We start from the raw sequence: 17,584 nt of genomic DNA on the forward strand, positions 1-17,584 counted from the left end.
AGCTGCACTCGAATCTAAGCCGCACCTGAAAAATGAGACTCGAAATCGAGGAAACAAAATTTTCCCGGATCTAAGCCGCACCTGAAATCTGAGACTCGAAATTCAAGTGGAGAGAAAAGTTTAGGCCGCACCTCCAAATTGAAACAAAGTTGGTCCATTGTAATATGAGACACAATTTAGGTCGAATGAATGACAATACAGCTATAGTAGTTTGGTTCAAGTCGTAGGCTTAGCAGTTAAGCTTTACCAGGTAGCCGTTGCTAAGCGTCAGGCACTCCGTCCGTATTTATCGAGTACCCTTCCTTTTTCACGTGCTTCGTCTGGTTTGAATTGATTGCTTATTTTTCTTTGATCTGATAAGTGCCGTTCTCTTTGTTATAGGTGTTTACATCACTCAAAGCTGAAAATGCATTACTGTACTGTGTCATTCATTGTTTGTTGCATTCTGATAATGAGTGTTTAGTACCTGTCACCGCTCATGGCATGGCTTGCTTTTGTGCACACAACCGCCGCTACATTTTTTTTAAAAAAAGAGAGAGAGAGAGGAATCGGCTCATCTCATTAGTGAAACAATGGCAAGAGACTGCTATTTGTTGCTACTTACACTGCTGCTTTCTTTGATAATGACCAACAAGAACCAAATAATAAACTGCGTATGATAGAAGATGTTCTGAACGAGAGTTTAGTGAAAAATTTTCTCCGTTTGAAAATCTTTGCAGTCGCCTCTTTAGTACATTACATTGTGCACAGAAATTAGTCATCTTAGATTTAAAAATCTAATCAATTGCCGTGCTTCATTTCTGACTGTATCGCTATTTGGCATAAGAATAATACGAATATAAACATGACACGATAAGTATATTCTTCCGCGTTTGCTGTTGTCTCACTCTAGTTTGTAGTTTATTAGGCAGACAGGATTTAAACGAGATAGCAGCGAACACGAAAGAATACATGGCAAAATGTTTATATTCGTATTATTATTATGGTGAAGAGAATACTGCATGTGATTCACAATTCATAAAAGTTCCTATAAGCAACCATCTCTTCTCACAGGTAGGAAAAAATTCAGAACGCAGAGTTGGCCATACTGACAAACATCCCAAACAGTCTTGCCAGTCGGATTTTCCTATTACATTGAAATTCTGCTACATTCAAAGATGAACAATACGTAATTTGTATTTACTTCGTTGGATAATGTATGAAAAGGCAGTGGTCGAAACTCAGGGCGGAGAAAGAAAGCAAGTCTTACATCTTTTTTTAATTTATTTACTGACGCAGAGGTTTTGGTGCCAGTATTTATATTTGTGCCTGCGAAGTGCTACATATATTCGACGACAGAAGTTAGTTGTGGCGGCACCTACCAACATTTTTCAGAACTTCCACTTTGCACTCGATTCTAAGCTGCAGGCGGTTTTTTGCATTACAAAAACCGGAAAAAAGTGCGGCTTAGATTCGAGTAAATACGGTAATCTGATTAGAAGTCATTTGTGGGGTACAGTGTCAAAAGCCTTGTCAAAATCTAAAAGTATGGAATCAATTTGACATCCCCTGTAAATCTGTTACTGTGTTTCAGGAAATCCGGGGCCACAGGGATTGCCGGGAGCTCCCGGTCCGGAAGGTCCAAAAGGAGACACGGGTTCAGAGGGGCCATCCGGACCACCGGGGCAGCCCGGGCCACAGGGTCCTGGGGGAGACAGGGGGTTGCCCGGACTTCCGGGACCCACGGGACTGGCGGGCGCCCGGGGACCGAGGGGTGCACCGGTGAGTATCCGGAGGGATGGCGGTAGGAAATTCCAGGGAATCCTGGGGCGTGTTCGAGAGAATTGAATTGTTTGTTGGTGGATCAAAATATATGCCAAGTACATGTGTTTCTGCTCATTTTTTGGGGGTTTTAACATTTTCCTTAATTTTTCTTTTTTTATGTCTGGACCACACAAAAATGTAAAATAGGGGTTTCACTGTGTATGCAAATATGGGATGAAGGGTGCAGTACTTCAATAGCTTACTTCTTACTTTGTTGTTGTTGGGGTCTTCAGTCCTGAGACTGGTTTGGTGCAGCTCTCCATGCTACTCTATCCTGTGCAAGCTTCTTCATCTCCCAGTACTTACTGCAACCTACGTCCTTCTGAATCTGCTTAGCGTATTCATCTCTTGGTCTCCCTCTATGATTTTTACCCTCCACACTGCCCTCCAATGCTAAATTTGTGATCCTTCTTCTTGTCAAGTTGTGCCACAAACTCCTCTTCTCCCCAATTCTATTCAATACCTCCTCATTAGTTATGTGATCTACCCATCTAATCTTCAGCATTCTTCTGCAGCACCACATTTCGAAAGCTTCTATTCTCTTCTTGTCCAAACTATTTATCGCCCATGTTTCACTTCCATACATGGCTACAATCCATACAAATACTTTCAGAAACGACTTCCTGACACTTAAATCTATACTCGATGTTAACAAATTTCTCTTCTGCAGAAATACTTTTCTTGCCATTGCCAGTCTACATTTTATATCCTCTCTACTTCAACCATCATCAGTTATTTTGCTCCCCAAATATCAAAACTCATTTCCTAATCTAATTCCCTCAGAATCACCCGACTTAATTCGACTACATTACATTATCCTCATTTTGCTTTTGTTGATGTTCATCTTATATCCTCCTTTCAAGACACTGTCCATTCCATTCAACTGCTCTTCCAACTCCTTTGCTGTCTCTGACAGAGTTACAATGTCATCGGTGAACTCAGAGTTTTTATTTCTTCTCCATAGATTTTAATACCTACTCTGAATTTTTCTTTTGTTTCCTTTACTGCTTGCTCAATATACAGATTGAACAACATCGGGGAGAGGCTACAACCCTGTCTCACTCCCTTCCCAACCACTGCTTCCCTTTCATGCCCCTCAACTCTTATAACTGCCATCTGGTTTCTGTACAAATTGTAAATAGCCTTTCGCTCCCTGTATTTTACCCCTGCCACCTTTAGAATTTGAAAGAGAGTATTCCAGTCAACATTGTCAAAAGCTTTTTCTAAGTCTACAAATGCTAGAAATGTAGGTTTGCCTTTTCTTAATCTTTCTTGTAAGATAAGTCGTACGGCCAGTATTGCCTCACGTGTTCCAACATTTCTACGGAATCCAAACTGATCTTCCCCAAGGTTGGCTTCTACTAGTTTTTCCATTCGTCTGTAAAGAATTTGTGTTAGTATTTTGCAGCTGTGGCTTCTTACTTATCTAATAGAAAGCAATGAACAATCATCTCTTCAAATGGTGTAAACTACCATTCAGACTGGAAAACAATAACACAGGGTGTCCCACAAGGTTCAATCCTTGCTCCAATTCTCTTTCTATTGTATGTCAACGAATTACCAGGAAACATAAATTCACCATCCATTCTGTTTGCTGATGACACGTCTGTCTCGATAGAAAGCGAAGAAACAGAAACGATTCCTGATAGAGTCACTGGTACATTAGAGAGGCTAGAGTCATAGTTCCAGTTAAATGGTCTGAAGCTTAACATATCAAAAATAAACTTGATTGAATTCAGAACCAAACAGTCAAGAGACCAGGAAATTAGTATAAATCATAAAAGTGAAGAATTAATAGAGGTGCATTCTGCCAAATTTCTAGGTCTACACTTCGATAAGAATTTAAACTGGAACACACATATTGAGTACCTGTGCAGCAACTGGGTAGCTTTGCATATGCCATGCATATATTATCAAGTGCTACTAACATGTCCACTCGCAAAGTAGCACATCTAAGTTACTTTGAATCAGTGATAAGATACGGCATTATTTTCTGGGGAAGCTCCAGTGATATATTTTGTTTACTGAAGCTTCAGAAGAAAATTACCAGAAATATGTGCACTTCACAGCAAAGCGAATTATGTCGTCCATTATAACAGAAACTAAAAATTTTGACTGTCTCCTCCCTATACATATATGAGCTAATGATATTTTTACACAACAAACCAGAATTGTTCATTAGAAATCAATTTGATCATCCATACAGTACAAGGAATAAAGATAATTTTATGCTTCCTGCCCACAGATTGAAATTACATGCTCAGTCCCCACGAGGTATGGGCATGAAAGTCTACAACAAACTTAAAGGCCAAAACGTTCTAAACATGGAACTAGGGATACTAAAAAAGAAGTTACATGAAATTCTTATACACAAATGTTATTACCCATTAGAAGAGTTCATGGAAGATGAACTGATAATTTGAGCAGAATCCAACCGCAAATTAGCATTATATTGTGAAAAAGAAAAATTGTTCATTATCAAGAAAGATATTTACCTATGCTGGAAAATAAGAAATAATATAGATACTGCTACATAGACTAAATAGAGTTTTAAAAATTAATATTAGATACTAGTTTGTAATTTTTGACGTGTCTCCTGTACCATTATCACATGAATTGTAAGTGTATGTTATGAGACTAATAAATCACAATTCACAATGCATTTGAACACACAGTTCTGTGTCTCACCATGGACTGGCTGACATACTGTTTGCACTTGTTGAATGCTACCCACAGTACTGTTGTTTTGCATGCCACATTTATTTAAAGATGCGTGGGAAAGTTATCATAAAATCGTAAAATACAAAGCTGTACATTGTAGATGTACATAACATAAAAGACAGGAAAAATATAAAATATACAGATACACAAGATGTCGTTTTGGTTAATAATTGATTAAATACACTCAGAAAAGCATTTTATATTGCTGGAGTATGGATCTTCACTTGTATTCACAATAAAACCTGCCAGGAACTTTTTGGAAATTCAGATTTTCTAGTTAACATATTTTATGAACTAACAAGCTATTCAGGTAAAATTATATATTTTTGGAAGCAGAAAAATCAGGGCTCCAAGACTGCGACACTGGGTATCCAAAGGGATAACATTTTGAGATTCAAAAATTCTGGAATACTTATGATGACATCAGTTTTGTGTAAAAATAAATTTTGGGGCCTTGTTTTTAGGAATGATAAAATAATCTTTGGACATGAGAATAAGGGCTTAAAAATGCCAATCCCAAAACTAACAATTATATAATCATGAATTATTAATGAGGTGGTTTCTGTGAATACATGTGATTTTCAAGAATTGTAAGTTTGGAATATTTCTAAAAGTAAAATGTTTGCTCATTAATGTTTTACACATTTGTTAACATCAGGCTGAAAACATCAACCAAATAATAAACTTTTTAAAAAGACAGCTTGGGTAAGAATGTATATATTTCATATACACTGGGTTTTGTATGGTCTGTGGAGTAGGGGGCACAAAATAAACTAAAAAAAGAAAGATATTGATAGCAGGAGTCACGTTAGAAATGTGTCTTCCTATGTTTCATGCCATTTCCCATTTTAAACGTAACAACATGTGGTTCTGCTGAAGGAATTATTTACAATAATTAAATTTGAAAAAATTGTACTAGTGTCATGTTTATAATAATATCAACAAAATGAAACTTCCTGGCAGATTAAAACTGTGTACCAGACCGAGAGTCAAACTCGAGACCTTTGCCTTTTTTGGGTAAGTGCTCTACCAACTGAGCTAGCCAAGCATGACTCATGCCCAGTGCTCACAGCTTTACTTCTGCTAGTACCTCGTCTCCTACCTTCCAAATTTTACAGAAGCTCTCCTGCAGAAGTACAGCTGTGAGGATGGGGTGTGAGTCATGCTTGGGTAACTCAGCTGGTAGAGCACTTGCCTGCAAAAGGGAAAGGTCCCAAGTTCGAGTCTCTGTCCGGCACACAGTTTTAATCTGCCATGAAGTTTCATATCAGCAGACACTCCGCTGCAGAGTGAAAATCTCATTCTGCTAATGTCAACAAAAGTTGCTAAAGCTGTTTAAGGGGTCTCTTTTGGCTGTCTTCCATTAGCACATTAAGCAGATTATCAAATCTGTCCTGAAGTGCTGTTTCAGACCATTCAAGTAGGTCAAGCTTCCTCCTCTTCTCCTCTATGTGCAATACTTCTGCATCCTCCCCACTTCGTTTTGGTGGGTGGCTGTTTTTGGCTAATGTTAATTGTCTAGTCTGTGTCTGCGTTCTTTGCACTAGTACGGTGAAACAGAGGGACACATGCTGGAAATTTTAAAGTAGATAACAAACCTCTACATTATACTGCTATTTTGAAAAATTCAAATACTTTAGATTGATGAATGAAAGACAGACAACGAGATGTTGTGACGTTGCTGTGTGTTAACTTTGATTTACTGTGATTTATTAACCACTACCTCGATTAAATGGATAGTAGTAAAAACATATTAGGCATATTATTTTATACGCTTGGACTGTGTTACAGGGTGACACTGGACCACCGGGAAAACCCGGCAACGAAGGACCACCCGGATCTCCTGGAATTTTGGGACCACCTGGACCACCTGGTCCGGCTGGAGAACCTGGAAGCGAAGGTCCTGCAGGCAAAGCTGGGCCGCCTGGAATAGCGGGACGGCCGGGAGACAAGGGACCTCCGGGACCGCTCGGTTCCCCTGGACCCAGCGGTGCTCCGGGTCTGCCTGTAAGTGCAAAGTCTTCACCTATAAACAACATGACCACATGTCTGCTCTGTGTTATGCCTCACAGTTTTTATCCACTTCTTACTAAGATATTTGTCTTGATTGTGTGGCATGTATTCCAGTGATTCTATGCGCAGGATCACATTAGCAAATGATTTGGCAGAAATAATACATAATTCATGTGGGGAAGTTACTACTCATCATACAGTGGAGATGCTGAGTTGCAGATAGGCATGACAAAAAGACTGTCAAACAAAACTTTCGGCCAGACAAGCCTTCATCAGAACAGACAACACACACACACAATGGCGCATGCACAAATGCAAAACACACACGTGATACTGACTGCTTTGGCAGTGGCAGCCAGAGACTGTGTTCATGTGTGTGTGTGTGTGTGTGTGTGTGTGTGTGTTGTGTTGTGTTGTGTTGCCTATTCTGATGAAAGCCTGTTGGCCGAAAGCTTTGTTTGACAATATTTTTGATTTTTGTTGTGCCTATCTGCGACTCAGCATCTCCTGTATATGGTTAGTAACAACTTTCCTATTGATATTATTGTCATTATTGTATTTTGGATTTTCCATTGTTTGATAATTCATATGGAGGAACATCAAACACAGTATGCTAAGGGTTCAGTCCTTGACCCATGCCTGTTCTTGTTTTATGTATGTGGTTTACCTGGGACTTTGGAGGACTCTTCAGACAGTGTAACATCCTGGAAGCTCTTGAAAGCAATGTTTACTGTGACCTGACCATTTGGAATATATGATACAGAGGTGGACCTCAGAGGAAATAAGGAAGTGCCATCAACTGAGAAGAAAGTGGATGACAGATGTCAAAGACATTATGGACACCAGGAATGTCTAAGTGGGGGAATGACTAAATCATGCAGGTTGAGAAGTGAGAACTAGCATTAACTATAGTCATTGAAAGAGGACAGAAGAGGGCAGGAATTAATTTTCTGTGTATGTCTGTCTGTCTCTCTCTCTCTCTCTCTCTCTCTCTCTCTCTCTCTCTCTGTGTGTGTTTGTGTGTGTGTGTGTGTGTGTGTGTGTGTAAGTAAGTGAGAAAGCAGTTTTCCGTGTGCATTTTACTGTCATCATTATTGTTCAGTGAAAAGAGCACATTTTGTATAATTTTAGTAGCACAATACAGCATTATCAAAGTGACAGCTTTCCTTGTAGTGTACCACAAATCTTGAATTGTTTTTGATTTAGGTGATAGGGACCAATCTTTCCAGAGGCCACTGCAATATTTATTTTATTAACATGAGAAGCAAGTCTCATGTCTTTTCATATCCCAAAATTTTTCTCTAAAATTTTAAAAGAAGTTGCGACTGTTAATGTCAGTTTTGTGCTTAAGTTTGTCATTTAAGCAGAGTAGTAGGCCCACAAAACTGAAGTACTTATTTTTGTAACAAGCAGTGGACTGATCATGGGCTGAAACCGAAACACATGATGAGAATTTGGTATGATACAGATTTCATTGTGCATTAAATAAAGAATATTTGCTACAGGAGATTATTATTTATGATTGAATTGTATGGCACTCACATTTTCTGAAAATGTTCTTTCTGAATTAATTTATTTGCCACTGTTACATAAGAAAATGAAATAGGAAAATATCTGCATAGAACTATCGCAGTACGACACTTCTCTTAGGTCTTTTCAGAATAAATGTTTCCAAGAAAGAAAGCTGCCAAATAGGTATGGACACTGTTATGACGATAGATGGAGAAACAGATAATGTCGGCCTGGACAGTTATATCATTATTTTTAGTGTAAAAATCATTCTAACCATAATGTAAATTTATGACATATCTTGTACACAGAGGAAATGGATTGCAAATGTACATCAGCAGTTGAGTAGTAGGAAGAGTGAATGATTGTCCACTAGTTTACGTTTCTTTCATTTTTAAATCTAGAAGTTTTTCTTTAAGATAGATATCTAAATGAAATCTAGTCACTCACTGTCATTTATATGTCACTGAATGAAACATTAATATTTTTCTCTGTTTTGCAGGGGCCAGTTGGACCTACAGGACCACCAGGACCTGCCGGAGAGAGAGGTCCGAGGGGAGAGACCGGACCACAGGGTGTCGAAGGACAGCAGGTAGGCGCACTGCCAAGGCAGATTGTCGACGTCTGTACTCTGCAAGCCAACGTCGAGTGTGTGACACGGGGTTCTTCCTGTTGTACAATTTATTAGGGTTTCTTACTACTCCATTTGCATATAGAGTGCAGGAAGAATTACAGCTTAAATGGCCTCTGTGCATTTCCTAACTAGTCTAATCTTGACTTCAGGGCCTCTATAGGAGAGTGAAAGATACAGGGTGTTCAAAAAGTCTCTCCGCAGTACCGTATGACTGTTAGCCGCGCGTGCCGTATCATTGTTTGCCTGCCTTGGTTACTTCCCTTTAAGTGGACTCTCCCAACATTCCACTGTTTTCCATAAGATTTCGGGATTGCAGCCGGATCTCATCGACTTCTTTCCACGATATTTCGGCTGCCAACCTTACAGCCATCTTCAGGCGAGTGTTTGACACTGGAGATTGCTAGTGCAAGTCGCTCTATTTATACTTAAAAGTGCCGCAGGCGCGCATGCGCAAGTTACCGTAGCATGCGCGCCACCTGTCAATTCCAAGGCCCTCTACAATATTACTGCATCTATGGAGCACCAACAAATGCATGAAAAAGGTAAAACATGCACACAGATGTGTCCAAAACAATAAAGGAAAATTTCAATATTAAATTTAAAATTACTTGTCGCTCGACATGTCAGAAGCCATAAAAAGTTTTCTTTTGGTTGAAATTAAAGAAATCAACGGGTCCCAGGCCTTATTCAATAAAAAGCCACCATCACGATTAATGAGATTTTCTGCTAAACGTATTTCGACGGATTCCTTCACAACTGAATCCCAGAAGGATCTCGATGGGGCCAAGATTTTCGTGGCCGAATAATCCATAGTATGTCCTGTGGATATACAATGTTCGGCTATGGCCGACTTACTGGGCTGTAAAAGGTGAGTGTGGCGCTCATGTTCAACGCAGCGGTTGTGTACTGTGCGTGTGGTCTGACCAATGTAGGCTTTCCCACACTCGCAAGGTATTTTATAAATTCCAGCCTTCCGTAATCCCAGATCATCCTTGGCTGAGCCCAGAAGAGCACGAGTCTTTGTAGGTCGCCGGAAGATTGCTTTCACACGATGTTTCTTTATAAAATACCTTGCGAGTGTGGGAAAGCCTACATTGGTCAAACCACACGCACAGTACACGACCGCTGCGTTGAACATGAGCGCCACACTCACCTTTTACAGCCCAGTAAGTCGCCCATAGCCGAACATTGTATATCCACAGGACATACTATGGATTATTCGGCCACGAAAATCTTGGCCCCATCGAGATCCTTCTGTGATTCAGTTGTGAAGGAATCCGTCGAAATACATTTAGCGGAAAATCTCATTAATCGTGATGGCGGCTTTTTATTGAATAAGGCCTGGGACCCGTTGATTTCTTTAATTTCAACCAAAAGAAAACTTTTTATGGCTTCTGACATGTCGAGCGACAAGTAATTTTAAATTTAATATTGAAATTTTCCTTTATTGTTTTGGACACATCTGTGTGCATGTTTTACCTTTTTCATGCATTCGTTGGCGCTCCATAGATGCAGTAATATTGTAGAGGGCCTTGGAATTGACAGGTGGCGCGCATGCTACGGTAACTTGCGCATGCGCGCCTGCGGCACTTTTAAGTATAAATAGAGCGACTTGCACTAGCAATCTCCAGTGTCAAACACTCGCCTGAAGATGGCTGTAAGGTTGGCAGCCGAAATATCGTGGAAAGAAGTCGATGAGATCCAGCTGCAATCCCGAAATCTTATGGAATATTCGATACGCTGGGAAAATTTCAAGAGTCACTTCCACTGTTTTGTTTAGCTCAGCCAGCATCAGTAGTATCATTGGTGTGTGTCGTTATGTGTCAATGTGAACATTTAAGTTTAGTTCATTTGTTTCATTTTTCTCACTGTTAAAATGCTAACCACTGAAGAATGTGTGTTTTTAGTCAAACAGTTTCAGTTTGTCAAACATTTAATTCAATTTTCCCAGAGACAAAACTCCCACATCGCGATACTGTGCGAGATTTGATTAACAAATTTCGAAGTACGGGTTCAGTGACAGATGCACCGAGAAGTGGTCATCCTAGCGTTTTGTCTGAGGATAAACTACTCGATATTTCCAATAAAATGTCCACGAGTCCATACAAGTCAGTAAGAAAACTTGTTCCGACACTGACATTGATTTTCTGGGCAAGTCAGTAAGAAAACTCGCCCAGTAAATCAATGTTAGTGTCAGAATGGCCCACACAGCTGTAAGGAAAAAATTAGAACTTTTCCCATACAAAGTGACAGTCGTGGAAGAACTAAAAAATACTGATCATGGCAAGAGACTGCATCATTGTCAATGGTTCAAAAATTTCGTTCAACAAAATGGAAGGGATATTCTTCATGAAACGCTTTTCACTGATGAGATGTGGTTTCCATCTATCTGGGTAAATGAACTCACAAAATTCTCATATGTGGAGTACTGCAAATCCATTGTGTATTCGTGAGGAACCACTTCATTCTGTGAAAATAGGAGTTTTGATTGCAATTTCTAGATGTCGGATTGTGGGTCCCATATTTTTCAATGAAACAGTAAACACACAACGAAACTGCAGTGATATTCTGTACCCATTCATAGGAGAACTTGTGTTAAAAGTGAAATACTGAACGTTTATTTTCAACAAGATGGTGCAACCGTGCATACAGCTCGCATTTCAATGTCACTGCTTGCTGATGTTTTTGGTGATCGCATAATTTCACAGGGTCTTTGGTCTCCACAATTGCCTGACCTAACTTTTTCTTCTGGAGTGCAGTGAAAAAACTGTCCAAAATCCATCTATGAATTGAAAACTGCTATATTCAGTTTCACTGTTTCTGTTACAGAAGGAATGTTACAGCTTGTGTTTGCAAACATGATTAGACAAATTGAATTGTGTATTCAATAAAGGGGGAGGGGGGGCGCTTTCAACATTTAATGTGAAAATTTGTAAGTAAAAATGAATATTCAATAAATTAATAACTTTTATTCCACTGAATTTCATTTTGTTATATTCAGTGCGGCATATGGCATTATGGCATGTGCGGCTAACAGTCATATGGCACTGCAGAGAGACTTTTTGAACACTCCGTATGTCAAGATCCTTCATTTAATACTGGTTCTCAAAACATTTTAAGTAGGCTTCTGTGGGATAATGTGCATCTGTCTTTGAACTTCTAACAGTTTGTGCTGCTCTTCTCTGTGTGCATTCAGTTCCTCATGTAAGCCTTGGCTCCCACATTCTCAATCAATATTACAATCATGTGGGTTTGATTTCAAATTTTTTGTAGTTCAGCTACATCACTTTTCTGTGTCACTCTGGAATGTAACAATTTTGGGAGTTCCCGGCTTCCATTTAGCAGCTTTTTTGTTCCATATTGTGATTACCAGAGCACAACAGACCATTTCAAACTTCAACAATAAGAGAAAGCCATGTGTCACTGAGAAAAATATAGTATGTTCTCCTACATTTCGTTAGTTTGAGGGGATTTCTGCATTATTTTAGACTGTGAAGTTTCATTAAACACATGAAAGGTATCTAAACACTTGTATGAAGTGCCAGCTGAATTTCATACATGCTTGTATTTTGAATAGCATGGTCATACTGGTGAATTCTTGAACAAACTACCACCATGAGAATTTTTTCAATATTTTTAACTGATTTTACAGGTCGTAATGTATGGATATTTGTACATATCAAATAAACACTTAAGAAAATTTCTCTCAGGATGGAAAGGGCTAAGATGGGATGCAGAAACGATTCATAAGTAGTCTCCTTTGCAAACTGACACCATTTTCCCAATGTGTAACCAGTGATATTTTGTTGTCAGTCCTCTGACTGGCTTGACGCAGCCTACCACAAATTCCATTCTTGTGCCAACCTCTTCAACTCAGAGTAGCACTTGCATACAGCATCCATTATATATTGGATATTTTAATATCTGACAGTGGTTCGGATTCCCTGCCTGGTTCGTCTATCAACAGGAAAAACATGCCGTAGAGACTCTGGCTACAGATTCCAGTTGCTGTCAGCTGCTGCTTTTGCCTGTGTGAGGCACTGCCATGGTAACAAGTGTGTAACATGTAGCCAGCCATTGACATGAGAGGGCCGATGAATATTGTGGCCAGTAGAGATCTGACATTGCCTGGTTCATGTTTGTGATTCAGATTACTCCCTGGACAGTCGTACACACTTAAGACGACTTCACTAGTCTCTGTACTTATTTTCAGTTAGCAGTTTACTTCGTGATCCCCACCAGCCTTTGTGTTACTGGCAGTGTGAATGATCGTAAATTGTGTACTACTTATGCAGAATAGAATAGAATAGTTATGTTCCAATCTCTGTCTTCTAATAGAGTTTTTACACTTCTCAGTTCCCTCTAGTACTGTGGAAGTTACACCTTGGTGTCTTAACACAGCTCTTACCATCCCATCCCTCCTTCTTGTCCATGTTTCCCACTTGTTCCTTTCACTGGCAGTTTCTTATCTTACTGATCCATCTACTCGCAATTTTCAGCATCCTTCTACATCATCAGATGTCAAATGCTTTGACTGTCTTTTTTTCTGAATTTCCCATTGTCCAAGGTCTACTTCCACATAATTCTGTGCTCCAAATGTATATTGTCAGAAATTTCTTCCTCAAATTAAGTCTGATACTGATTGACTTCATTTGGCCATGAGTGCTCTCTTTGCCTGTGCTATTTTATTTTTATGTCTTCCTTGATTCTTCCATCATGGGTAATTTTGCTTCCAAGGTAGTAGAATTTCTTCATCTACTTGGGAAGTGTACAGTTTCACATATCTGACCATTTAAAGTGGGTTGTCAACATTTAAATCACTTTAAAATGCTATTACAATCTAACTGAATATTTGTGTAGATTTTTTCAATAGCACTTCATTACAGATAGCTGCATCATCTGCAAAACAGTCTATTGGTACTGTTAATATTGTCTGTCAGGTCACCTATAAACAACAGCAATTAGAAGTTTAGTTTCACCAAATTCAACTAATGCTGCACAACTTTCAAATATCTGTTCAGTGCAGTGTCGTGATACGTCTATGGACTCAAATGAAATACTGTTTTTTACGTACAGAGCCACTCCCCCACCCCGGAAAGAACTCCTTGAGAAACAGCCAGCTAATCTGTAGCCTTGTAAAGGAAGCCTCTGAATTATCAAATTATTTAAGTGGTGCTCTGATATACCAATAATTTCAGAGTTAACATCTATTAGCAGTTCACTAACTTTATCTCTAATACCTCTTATATTTTGATGAAATATGCTAATTCCTTCTCTACTTGGAAATATTACATCCTCTGGAGGTGAGCCCTTAGTTAGAGGCACTTCCTTTAAGCAGGTATACCTATCAGCTGACTTCAGTCTTCTATCGAGAAAGACATTTTGCAGACTGCAAAGAGAAACACCTAACTTCACTAGTGAAATAAACTAAAATGTTGATAGAAGAATGCTAACAGTCAATAACTGCATAAAACTGTCCATTGTTGTAGCTGTTTAGTCTATTTCAGAAGTCAAATCTTGCATTGGCACTGAAAGGGGGAGCAAGTTATTTCTAACTGTGCTACCCTCTGCTGCATCCATCTGACTTCCTCAGTCCATTATTTTACAGATGTCATATGAGACTGAGCTTTCTGGAATCTTTGTTGGTTGGCATGGAGGATGTCTCTCTATTCGAAACACCTCATAGAGAGGTCAAATGAATCTCCTGTGAGAGTGTCATTTTTTCTTCATTCTTAAAATGTCTTAGAAATATGAATTTTTAGCTATTCAGTAGAGGTCTCTTTCATATTAGGTAAATGTAGAATTGAAACAACAATTCCTTCTCATCAACATTGAGGAAAGTTGTAAATCATGACAAAGAAATATTGCTTATATGTTCCTATGCGAGTTGTAATCAACTTGTCCTTATTGCTTCAGACCTAGTGTGTGTTATATATAGGTTTAGTGCGAGGTTCACAGTTTCTTACTAAATGAGATTGTACAGTGACTGAGATGATGATAATGTATTATAAGTAAGCAGACTACAAATCTCCATATACCTGTCCCAGTTTGGGTTTTCCATGGTAAAACCATGTCATCAGATAATCACTAGATTAGATCGCAGTTTCTTCCTGTCTTTGCCAAACCTGATCTCCTTCTTTATCTCTTATGACCTCTGTGTTGATACAGCATTAAACTAAATTTACTTCATTAAATTCTTTTAATAGTTGTTGTTGTTGTGGTCTTCAGTCCTGAGACTGGTTTGATGCAGCTCTCCATGCTACTCTATCCTGTGCAAGCTTCTTCATCTCCCAGTACCTACTGCAACCTACATCCTTCTGAATCTGCTTAGTGTATGCATCTCTTGGTCTCCCCCTACGATTTTTACCCTCCACACTGCCCTCCAATACTAAATTGGTGATCCCTTGATGCCTCAGAACATGTCCTACCAACAGATCCCTTCTTCTGGTCAAGTTGTGCCACAAACTCCTCTTCTCCCCAATCCTATTCAGTACCTCCTCATTAGTTATGTGATCTACCCATCTAATCTTCAGAATTCTTCTGTAGCACCACATTTCGAAAGCTTCTATTCTCTTCTTGTCCAAACTATTTATCGTCCATGTTTCACTTCCATACATGGCTACACTCCATACAAATACTTTCAGAAATGACTTCCTGACACTTAAATCCATACTCGATGTTAACAAATTTCTCTTCTTCAGAAACGCTTTCCTTGCCATTGCCAGTCTACATTTTATATCCTCTCTACTTCAACCATCATCAGTTATTTTGCTCCCCAAATAGCAAAACTCATTTACTACTTTAAGTGTCTCATTTCCTAATCTAATACCCTCAACATCACCCGACTTAATTCGACTACATTCCATTATCCTCGTTTTGCTTTTGTTGATGTTCATCTTATATCCTCCTTTCAAGACACCATCCATTCCGTTCAACTGCTCTTCCAAGTCCTTTGCTGTCTCTGACAGAATTACAATGTCATCGGCGAACCTCAAAGTTTTTATTTCTTCTCCATGGATTTTAATACCTACTCCGAATTTTTCTTTTGTTTCCTTTACTGCTTGCTCAATATACAGATTGAATAACATCGGGGAGAGGCTACAACCCTGTCTTACTCCCTTCCCAACCACTGCTTCCCTTTCATGTCCCTCGACTCTTATAACTGCCATCTGGTTTCTGTACAAATTGTAAATAGCCTTTCACTCCCTGTATTTTACCCCTGCCACCTTCAGAATTTGAAAGAGAGTATTCCAGTCACCATTGTCAAAAGCTTTCTCTAAGTCTACAAATGCTAGAAATGTAGGTTTGCCTTTCCTTAATCTTTCTTGTAAGATAAGTCGTAAGGTCAGTATTGCCTCACGTGTTCCAGTATTTCTACGGAATCCAAACTGATCTTCCCCGAGGTCGGCTTCTACTAGTTTTTCCATTCGTCTGTAAAGAATTCGTGTTAGTATTTTGCAGCTGTGGCTTATTAAACTGATTGTTCGGTTATTCTCACATCTGTGAACACCTGCTTTCTTTGGGATTGGAATTTTAATAGTAACATACACTTTATTATGCTTCCCGGTACAGATTTGTTGCCTTTCAGTGACACGTACCTTCTATGCTGGTATTCTCAGAACATATTCATTATCCTCAGTCAGTCAGTCCAACCTTGTGCAGTTTTTTTTTATCAAGAAATAGCTAGAGATGAATTGTAAATTTGTTTCGCTGTGACCTCTTTTAAACGTAAATTTGCAAATTTGCAGTATTTACTGATAAAATGAAATGTGTACTTTACTTCTGACTTCAAATTTTTGAAGGTTGTGTTTCGGTAAGAATCACTTCAGAAATTAATCAAAGAAAATTTATGCACATTGTGTATTCTAAATGGTGTATGGAAAGGAAAGGAGATTTTATGAGAAAAATCTGCGGTATAGATTTTTATATCATTGGAAAGTACAGTATATTGTCAATAGAAATTATTCATTTCATATCTTATTTCACAATGACTGTATGGAAAGTAAACTCTGTTATGTTGTAAATAAAATACTGGAATAATTAAAGGATATATATTAAAGTTGACAAATTCCCTCCCCATAGAACTCTGAGACTGCAACCAACTTGTGACAGTAGAGTCAACATCATTTGCAGCCAGGCCATATTTCATTTGCATGTAGAAGTGGAAATTTCTTGGAGCCAAGTCTGCAAAGTATGTCTGACATTCAAAATTATTGCAGTTGAAATGACAGAAGGGGTATTACAGAACATATTTTACATTTGGTAAGATTTGTATGTGTGATGTTCATTTTGAACAGCTCGTATAGGCTATAAGCAGACATCTCCACCCTTTTCATAAATATTGATTTTTGGTTCAGTGTAATCACCAATATTAATACCACAATTGAAATGTGTCCTCTACTGAAGGTTTCACTCTGTATATTCTTATAGATTTTTTTAGTTCCTTGAAAAATTCTCCACATCTGCTGTATGGGTTTAGTTTTCTAATTAACAGGGACATTTTGAGAATATTTTCCCAGACTAGTGACTTATTGTTTGGTGTCACCCTCCCTCCCCTTCTCCTTTTCCCCCATGTAAAATTTCACCTGCATCAGTTTTCACTGATAATTTTGATATGCACTGTATTCAGATCTCGCATGTAAGTACCTCTTAAGCGGCTACTGCTAATTGTGATATGTCCCGCACAGCCTCTGTTGCCCATCTCAGCTTGACACTGCAAGTGATGGCCTGTGTCACTTGTGCCTTAAACTGGGCCTTCTAATTATGCCAGTAAATTAACAGCAGAATCAACCTGTAGTTCACTCAGAGACTGACTACAGTGTTCTGACGAAATCCTATCATTATTTGTGTAACAGTTCTGCAACAGCTTGAAACCATAGTGTGTCATTAAATTCCATTCCTCAC

The 17,584-nt window shown here is 38.8% G+C and overlaps 1 protein-coding gene across 2 annotated transcripts in view; it reads left to right on the forward strand.

Annotated features, from left to right (window-relative positions):
* Positions 1-17,584, forward strand: part of LOC126215318 (collagen alpha-1(I) chain-like) — a 324,350-nt gene that overhangs the window by 266,685 nt on the left and 40,081 nt on the right. For both annotated transcript variants that reach the window (XM_049941998.1, XM_049941999.1), the window contains 3 exons: positions 1,574-1,761; positions 6,316-6,531; positions 8,549-8,638. In XM_049941998.1, coding sequence (XP_049797955.1) covers positions 1,574-1,761; positions 6,316-6,531; positions 8,549-8,638 — 494 coding nt within the window. The remainder of the gene's footprint in view (positions 1-1,573; positions 1,762-6,315; positions 6,532-8,548; positions 8,639-17,584) is intronic.

This window comes from Schistocerca nitens, chromosome 12 (genome assembly GCF_023898315.1).
Source record: "Schistocerca nitens isolate TAMUIC-IGC-003100 chromosome 12, iqSchNite1.1, whole genome shotgun sequence".
NCBI classification, from domain to species: Eukaryota; Metazoa; Arthropoda; class Insecta; order Orthoptera; family Acrididae; genus Schistocerca; species Schistocerca nitens.